Source organism: Rhipicephalus sanguineus, chromosome 4 (genome assembly GCF_013339695.2).
Source record: "Rhipicephalus sanguineus isolate Rsan-2018 chromosome 4, BIME_Rsan_1.4, whole genome shotgun sequence".
Lineage (NCBI taxonomy): Eukaryota > Metazoa > Arthropoda > Arachnida > Ixodida > Ixodidae > Rhipicephalus > Rhipicephalus sanguineus.
Window position 1 is genome coordinate 194,359,735 of NC_051179.1, and position 9,589 is coordinate 194,369,323.

Consider the following 9,589-nt stretch of genomic DNA (forward strand, 5'->3'; position numbering starts at 1 on the left):
AGGGGTTGCACAAGAGTAGTTTGTGCTTGAAGCGCTGGCAAACTAACCTTCGCGCTGAGGGCAGCAACGCGTCGCTTACATTGCAGGTGGTGGTGGCGCCATCTACCAGGTGAGACATAAAGTGCGTCAGTGCACGGCCTCCAGTCAGCCCACTACCCCTTTCTAGAACACTTTAATGAAGGGAAACGAATCTTGACATGTCTCGGCTTGACTTGTGACCGTATCTTAGAACATGGCCTCCGAGATAACGGGCGCGCGGCGGGTTTCTCTCCGGCCGTCCCAATCGCCGCGCTCCCCAGCAAATAAAACGAACGTCGCGTCACGCGCCCGGCTACCGCGGGATGGCGCACTCACTTGGGATTCCTGCGGCAGCGGAGACCGCGGCAGAAAGCAGAGCGCGCGGGATTGCAGCGTGCGTATGTTTCTTTTTCTGCGTACAAGCAAGCATTGCCGCCAGGATCTTTTGGGTGCACTGAAGGCAAGTATTTTTTTCTGTTACTGCATTTATTTTGGTCCAATTTACGGAGAAAAGCACGGCAGCTGCTGAATTTTCCTGATATAAATTATTGTAGGAGGTATCAATTCGTCTGTGGTAGTGTTACCTTTTTTTTTCATTAGGGTCCGTTTTGTCTCGGCGCGAAATACCTTGATTTGAGAAATATACAGGGCATTCTAGCATTCTTCCTTTCTGGAGACGTGTATGGGTGAAAACTGGGCTAATTTTCGTCGTTGAATCATATTGTCCTCCTATCGTGACACATCGTTTTACTATTTGATCGCGTACGGATATTTATGAGTTGGTGAACCGAAGCACGGTTACGCTCTAGATAACTGAGTGCCCTGGGAATGACACTGAAGTAAGATGATAAGTAATTTTGCCGGAATATTGTTGAAGGCTTCGATTAGCCGACCTACATTTACTCCACACGTCGTTCACAGTGAAAGTGCCCGAGTTGTTATCGCCTCCTTTTTCGTCATCCGGATTTTACTTACATTTTGGTTGCACAATGGCAATATCAGCATCGTGTTCATTACTGTGCTCTCGACTGCATCTAAATCAATCAATCGATCATAAATGAACAAAACGCGCCTGTAACCAGTCCGTGGTCGTCGCAGAACCGGCGACTTTCAGTCTAGACCACGGTCTAGACGTATGGCGACCGCCTGCAACCTCCTCCCTGTCTCCTGCGGCGTGACGGGAGGTACATAGTTGGAAAGGGAAACTGGGGAAGCCTCGTGGGCGAGTGCGAGGCATTGTGCCCCTAGCAAAAATACCAATAGGATTTTCTATTGGTCCAATAGAAAATCGCTATTGGTTCTATAGGACATCTATTGGAGCTGTATTGGTCGTATAAGACTTCTATTGGTACCAATAGATACCAATAGACATCACCTATTGGTGTCTTATTGGACCAATAGAAGTTGTATTGGTCAAATAGGGGCTGCCTTTTGGTGTCTTATTGGACCAATAGAAGTTGTATTGGTCAAATAAGTACTTCTATTGGTTTCTTAATGTACTAACAGAAGATGTATAAGGCCAACGAGTTTTATTGTTCAAACAGCTACCGCCTATTGGTAGCTGTTTATAATATCTTATGACTGATTGAGCGCGTCGGACCCGATCCCGATCAAATTTCTTGATCATGATTGGCTATTATACGCAAGCTGCAGACGGGATCAATTCACTTTTGATAAGTCTGATCCCGATTGAGCTTAATCGTACACCGTGAGACACCGTGTGCAGTTAGCAACTCGCGCGACTAAAAGAGTTATAAAAAAGGCTGCGTGTCGACCACGGCGGTACGGTGTCTCCGTACCTGCCGTGCGGTAAACGGGCACTATAGTAAAACACGCTAAAGAAGAACTTGCGAAGGAATTGACAACACAGACACCACAGAATAATAATAAAGAAACCGCCATGAGATCACAACCGGCATAGAACCATGCCAGGTGACAAAAAAAAAAAGTGAGACGGTGCGCGGCGTGGCGACGCTGCATGTGTGAACATTTGTTTTTTTTTTTTTTACACGTTCCTTGGTTAAGCAGGCTAAGCCATGTGCTAAGCTTTAAGAGAAGCTTTGGATAATATGTAAAGCTTATAACTATTTATGCTAAGCAATATAAGTAGTGCTGTAAAGATACAGGAGAAAGAATTGTGGATCTGCAAACGCGACCGAGCGTGCGTTTGGCGCGCCATCCGCGCTCGGCCGATACGAAGACAAACCCAGCCTGCGGCCAAGCTAAGCCAAAACGTTCTGTGTGGCGCTTTGTGTGATCTCGATGCTTCACGTAAGCCTGCTTACGCGGTGTTTGCTTTGGTGTGCTTCCGCGACGATAACGTGAAGACTGTGTTCAGCGTGCACCAGATGGAGACGTTCTGAGCGGATTTCGACCGATTTCGACTCTACAAAGTGGCACCACGAATAATGGCAAGACGAGCAACAAGGTTATACTTCAAGGCCCATGTGCTCCGATTGTTTGGTGAGTTGAGTGGGCATGGTATTTACTCCTATTTAGTATTTATTTGATATCACCTTTCTTTTTGTATCCAAACTTGGGACGAAGCCGAAAGGTCGGGAAAACAAGTCCCTCGTCCTTTGTCTCCGGTATTTGATGACAGCGAGACCAGCGATGCCTCGATTGCAAGTCCACACGCTCTAATAGAAGTTGAATGATTGAGCGCATATATTATTGTAGTTTGTTTTTGTGTTTGTCAGTATGCACAAAAAAACGTAGCATAGATTGGAGGTAAAGGACAGGCGCCCTGCTCGTGAGTGTAGTTGGAGTCTCGCAAGCCCTTTGTAAGTATTTACAACGTGCATGTTGAGCCGAAAACGCGTTTATCGCCTCATAGTAAAACGCTCTAGTCGATGCGGTTTGTGTGTTGTAGTGTGCGCCAATCGGCTTATTATACTTGTTCGACATAATGTCACAAGAACCAAGGCCACATGATAATTCATTATACAAAATGTGCATAGCATATGTACTACACTGGTGCGATTTATTAATGTTGTTGGCTTAATTGCATAAGCACGTAACATGCAGCACGTGTGTTATATCCAACTCATTGCAGCCTGACTGCTGTGTTGGGCTTGCAACGATATGGAATCTAGGCTGCCTTTACTACAGTCTTACATATTACTGTTGCCTCATCGTGAATCTACCCTAGCTTAATTTATTTAGTGGCATGCTCTAGGTATGATAGTCGCACCACCATCGCGAAAAAGAGCACGTCACAAATAGTAAGTGATTATTGAGTTTGCTGTAATTTAAGGACGAGTTTGCAGTTCATTCTTGGGTACAGCTCAAAAAACACAGGACGCAAGCGTGTAAACGGGATAAGGCGCTGCTTAATTAAAAAAAAAATTGCCCCTTTCTTTTCCTTCCTTTTTTGCCGCAAAATTTTGCCGATATACTGTTTTCTTTCACGCAATAAGCCACAGTTGGGTGTGTAATATTTCACTCAGTTTTTTGCTATAGTTCAGCTCCTGCAACATTGTGAACATGTGCAGCGAATGAAGGTCTAGATAATTTCTCACTGTGCCGCCTACTTTCTATACATTGCTTCAAAGGTATAAACTTTAATTAAATATCTGTTACTGTGCTCTGATTTCATGGCTCTGTTTATTTACAGAATCTTTCAGGCACTTCCTCGAGTGCGGATGAGGCAGTCCAGAAGAAATTGACACAAGACATAGTTGCCTTGGCAAAATAGTCGCCCGCAAGATCGCCAACATCATCAAGGGCCAGAAGAAGCACTTGTAGTTTTGATTATGAGAATATATTTGAACATATGCCTCATTCATCCACTGTGGTTGTCATTGCAGGGGCGCTGCCACATTGTGGGCCTTCTGCATGAAAACTGACACCAACGACGCATTTATGCAAGACCATTTGTGATGGGCTAATGAATGGCAAATAGACAGATACAAAACTAATACATTACCAATAGGCTAATATAGTTCAAATATGCAAATACAAAACAAGTAGACCTATGCAGAACCAACAGACCTATGCAGAACCAATAGACCTATAAGAACCAATAGACCTATAGGAACCAATAGACCTATAGGAACCAATAGACCTATAAGAACCAATAGACCAATAGGTGTTCCATAAACCAATAGGCTATTGGTTTTCTATTGGGGATTTTTGCTAGGGGCGCTATGCGAGCGCGGCTGTCGCGCGAGACTTGATGGCGCCGGCGACATCGCGAGGAGAGAGCATGACGATTGCTGATGCCGAGTTTGGTCGGCTCAGTTAGCGTTCCGCTCCAGCGTGCGCTCGACCTTATTTCTTTGTAACGCGCTCATGCTGCGGCGTTTGCGCGGTTTTTTATCTTGCGTGCTTGTGTACGGCTATATAACTGACACTCTGTCAGTGCTGTTTTTTTTTTTGTTGTTGTTGCAGTTGCTAGAGAAAATGCTGTGAGGTCCTGTGTCTTCTCTTTAATTTCAGGAATATGGCATACTGCTGCGTACCCTTCTGCAAGTCGAATAGCAAAAAGAAGCTTGGGATGCCTGTAAAGCATTCCGTATAGAAGGAAGTGCCTGCAAGTTGTTAATAAAGGAAATATAAACAAAGTGTCCCTAATGGAAAACTTGAGTGCTGCTGTACGTGTGTTTTCATTTCGCTATATGTTGTTACACCGAAGGAAAAAATGCACAAAGGAAGCAAGCACCAATACCTGCTTTTTGCGATACTGCTTTCAAACGGACTGCTTCCGTCGCAGGCCTTAAATCTAGCTTACAACATTATCAAAATATCTACTGTGGGCTCGGGGCGAGTGGTCGGCCAAAGCCCTCAGAGAACACATAGGCGACAAAAAACGTGTTTAATTTACGGAGGCCCGGCAACGACTGATCGGTCTTTAGCGGCAGGGCGAGCGCGAGCCCCGGGCGTCATCACGCCCAGCCTATCATGGTTCTTTTTTCTTTCTTCTCCTTCGCTAGCGTGCCCATACTATACAGCCCGCAAATTTCGAAGTATAGTAGGTTTCTAGCACATGCGGATCTCTTGCAGAGGCATCGTTTTTCTAAGTGCTCTAATAAAGGCGGCGCAAATCTACAGAAAAAAAAACGCCCATTTGGGAATCGATAGACCCCGGCATTTACTTGACCTCTCGTACACCTTGACCAGACATTTCCAAATCAGCGCGAGGTTAATAAAAGCGCAAAACCATTTTTTCCTCGCCACATGCAAGCTGCGCCAACAGCGCGGCAGCGTTTCCGATCCCAAGAAAGAGCGCCGCGGTGCGGAGAAAAGAGCGCGCCACGCGCACCTCGGGAAATACGCTCTCTCCGTGCGATTGGGACGGCCGGAGAAAAACCCGCCGCGCGTCCGCCATCTCGGAGGCCATGGCGGCCATGGCGGTTGCGGCGGCCTGTCGCCGCAACCGCCACCACAGCGCTGCAGTCGCGCTTTGCGCTAGGAGAGCGAGGGTCGTCCGCTAGCGCGAAGGGTTTTGCATGAGCATTTGCATACGGCCAAATGAAAATTGCGCGAACACTGTATTTGGTCTTTACTCCAGTTACTTAACGTTAATTGGACATGTACTTTAATTTGTGCGCGTCATATTGCTCACGAACTTGAAAAGACCTGTACAGACACGCTTCGCAGGCGTCAGTTTTGTGCAATGACAAAGCACTCGCTTCGCCCTGCGCCTTTCCATGTCCGTTTCATTAAGACCACACTAGTTTGGCTATTGAGCATGCTCCAAAAATACGAATTTCAAACGTAGAAAACTCGGGGTTACACAACATCTCTCAAACGCGGAGAAATTTACGGGTACAACATTTTGTAGTACGAATAAAACATTACTGTATCAATATACTCGAATTATTCGCCGAGAATTTTTCGCGGTTGGCAAGCGTGTCACGGATTTAGCTAAAACTGACGGACACATATTTCAGTAATTCTAGTGCGTTCATTAACTTGAAAATATTTGGTTTAGCCAAGAACACAGCATATTCCTCGCATAATAATTTTGCAACTTCGCGTTACGTGACGTTTTCGAAAGTCTTGCATTGTACGAAATAATAATGCGCATTTGTATTGTTTCAAAACGTCAAGCAACATGCATTTCGATCAATTAATTGGAACATGGTGGCATCGCAAAAAATATTACTTTGTGAAAGCAAACCGAGATCCTTGGTATGCAAAATGAACGGGGAAACTTTTTACACGCGTACATACTGTACAGTATTGTTGGCAGTCAGTAGCATAACCAGGCATTACATTCGCGGAGGGGGGGGGGGGTAATCATATTTTTTGTATGTTCGTGCGTGTGTTTGTATGAGTGCGTGGATATACACTTGCAAAATCGAAAAATATCGGAGGAGGAAATTTGCCCCCCCCCCCCAAACCCCGTTCCTGGCTACGCTTCTGTTGGCACGTTTGCTGCCAACTAATTTTTAAAACTTGCTTTCTTGCTCTCTCTCTGTGCCCAAATGGTATTACTGTTTTCCAAGCATTTGGCTTGTGCAAAGAAGTGCATGGGAGTAAATAAAAGTGAAGCCAACAGTGTTTGTGCCTCTTGTTATAAGAGCATTCAGCACACCCCAAAACAGGTCACCAAAAAATGTGCCCTTGCTAGCATGCTTTATAGCACGCTCTACCGTAAGTTTCTCTGAAAGGTTACCACTGACACATTCGCGCACAGCAGCGGCGTAGCCAGGGAGGGGGGGGGGGAGGGGGCACACCGGGCCCGTACCCCCCCACCCGAATTTTTTTTTTGCCATAGCATACAGAGCTCTCAAAATGACACTCGATCACATCTGCCTGCCCGACCCCCACTTAACCCCCCCCCCCTCAAAAAAATTTCTGTGGCCCTTGGCGCACAGTGACCAGCATAGACTCATGCGGCAGGGAATCCCGCATACCAAGGGCATCTTACTTGCAGACCTCACAGCGCGTTGTTTTCTTCAATTTGAAAGCCACTTAGCTTGCCAGTAACAAAAGGCTTTTGCTTCTGGTGATGGTGCACAATTACCCATGGTCGTCAGAAGCACGTGCCTGAGAGGTCACGGAACGGCATGGACATAAGATATCGGCAAACTTTGTCTTTCATCGCATTTTTCTGGACAAGGTGTTAGACGTTCTTAAACTGCGCGAAATGACCAGGACACAAGCAAGGAAACACAGCGAACAACACGAACGCAGTTCGTGTTGTTCTGCGTTCATGTTGTTCTCTTTTCTGAGTTGTGCAGTTTTCTTAGTTGTGCAGTTTTCTTAGTTGTGTGTGTGTGGTCATTTCGTGCAGTTTAATAACGTCTAACAGCAATGAACCAACTAGCGCGCCAGAACGTATTACTCTGGACAAAAGACTCACGTCGACGTTTTTCTTTCTTTTTTTTTCTTTTTTTTTGCACAGAGGCTTTCAAATGCACTATGCAAGAGTGGCTAAACTTGGTCACTGTGGTATATAGTCGCGCATGTTTCGCTCAGCGGTTTATCGGCGCGAGAAATAGCTCGCATCCAGCTTTCAAGAGGCTGCGGATTGGGCGACGGCGCAAAAAAGTGCCGCTTTTCTGGGTTATGCTTTTGTACATGCTGGTACAGCCGGGCACTAAACAAGTTGGCATCGCAAAGCTTGAAAACTGCTTGACTTCCTCTGGCAAGGAATGCTCGGTTGTCTGAATTCACCGAAGTCGTCGAGAGTAACCTCGCGCATGCACAGCAAACACACCCAGGAAAAACATTCCATGACAGCCCCGCACGCGGCCAAGCACTACGGGAAAGAACACGTGTGTGCGCGCGCGCGACAGCGCTATTCACGACTGTGGCGCCCTCTCACTGCCTGGGTAAAAGCAGCGGCCGCCTTCGGCGGAGGAGTTACAAAACTGAAAAAGTACCTATAAACGTTGGTCAGGGTCATTGGACGACAATTCACTCATCGTTGTTTATGTGCACCACGAGCAGATGACGGATTTGCCGCAAGTACGTCGCGAGTTTCTGTATCTCCGTGACGTCACACTGCTATGAAACGACTGAGAAGCCACCCCCTCGATATCGAAACCGAAAGTGTCTTTTTAAGGTGGCGCTAATTAAAATATATAGGATGCATTCCCAGGCACCGCAATAGTCGTTTTAGGTTTCTCGACACCAGTATTTTCATTTAGAGACACAATCCGAAATTTTCTAAAATTCGTGTCAGTACTCCTTTAAGCTTCTTACGCTTCGAAAGGTAGTCTCCACAATAGGGTGTATGCACGACCGGCATCGACAGCGACATGCAGGCAAGTCTCGCTGTGCACTCTGGGTAATCCGCCATTTTGAAGCAATAACAAGCAGACGAGCAAAGCAAGCGTGTATGACCAGTCGATAGCTGTCATGGTTTACTGCGCCGTTGTAGGCTGCAAAAGCCGTACGTACACCAAAGCCGAGAAAGAGAAGGCTAAGCAGAACAGTCAGAACCTCAGCAACTTTCGGTTTTTCAAGATTCCAAAGGTGCGGGTTCATGAATGCGGCAAGACGAGGCAGCTGTCGCAACGCCGGCAGCGCGAGTGGATCGCCCGCCTCAAGAGGAAGGGTGTCGCCGATAATCCGCAGAAGTACAAAGTGTGTTGCCGACACTTTTTATCAGGTATGTAAGTCTCGCACTTATGTTACCTATTTTAAGGCGCTGCCCGTTCCTGTCATTGTGCACCGCGGATGCAGGCATTGCTTTGAGCAGAGCGTTGGTGTACTCTGTTTCGCAGGGCCACAGTCTCCAGTGGGTGCTGCTGGCTCTGCAAGGGCTTTTCGGCTCACGAGCTGCACTGGCATCGGCACCTAATCGTCGTTTTTTCATCGACAACGCGAAATACATTTTAGCGATATGCCTCACATCCAATTTCCTGATGTGCGTCGGCAGCCACGAGTTGGCGCTGTTCGTGCACGAACGCTCCTGCCGCACGCGCACGCCGTACCCTACGTAAAAAAGCAGTGCCGCGACATGGGAGCACGCCTCGCCGTTCCCGGCCATGCACGTACAGTGCGCGGCAACGACTTCACCGTCGCACTTGCACAGGGCCTATGAATCCACAGGTGGCTTGTTGAGGCTCTGCGAGTGGTTGACCTGGGCAAAAAGATCACATTGTATTCTGCTAGAAGAATAAAACGCTTTAACGTACCTTTGTTTTGAGAATCACGGAGTCTGAGGAAACTTCCTTAACCGATGGCTCGAGCATCCAACCGCTGGTCACAATATTGTGGCCTTCTAATCCTTTTTGAGCCTTTAGTTGCTGGCGGGTAAGGAAGTTGGTCCTCAAAACAAGGAACTCGCTTATGTCTGCGGCGCCGATTCGCGGCCACAGGTTGACGTCTCTTACTCAGTCGCTTTCCCGAAGCTCAAAGGGGTCCACACCACACGGCAACTTTCTCACTGTAGCGCGCCTGGTCTTTGACGCACAGCGTCGCTGCGTAATCCGTTTGATCATGCGTCATTTTGCCGCAAAACAATGTTGCATTCTTGCACAGAGATGCCAAACCTCACGCCCGAAGACCGACTGCGACCACACATCGACGACCAGCCCACAAACGTTGCCTGCTTTGGTCTGCTTGTTATTGCTTCAAAATGGCGAATTACCCAGAGTGCACAGCGAGACGT

The 9,589-nt window shown here is 47.2% G+C and overlaps 1 protein-coding gene across 1 annotated transcript; it reads left to right on the forward strand.

Moving 5' to 3' along the window:
* The first annotated feature begins 8,311 nt into the window (after window positions 1–8,311).
* On the forward strand, window positions 8,312–9,189 carry LOC119389161 (uncharacterized). The gene is made up of 2 exons (XM_037656383.2): window positions 8,312–8,584; window positions 8,700–9,189. The coding sequence occupies exons 1-2, from the start codon at window positions 8,332–8,334 to the stop codon at window positions 8,774–8,776; spliced, it is 330 nt and encodes a 109-aa protein (XP_037512311.1). The 5' UTR covers window positions 8,312–8,331; the 3' UTR covers window positions 8,777–9,189.
* Window positions 9,190–9,589: the final 400 nt, after the last annotated feature.

Bases quoted from the DNA above. Each gene is read 5' to 3' on its own strand.
- LOC119389161 (XM_037656383.2), top strand. From the start codon at position 8,332: ATGGTTTACTGCGCCGTTGTAGGCTGCAAAAGCCGTACGTACACCAAA. The intron at 8,585-8,699 runs GTATGTAAGTCT...TCTGTTTCGCAG, and splicing joins TTGCCGACACTTTTTATCAG to GGCCACAGTCTCCAGTGGGT.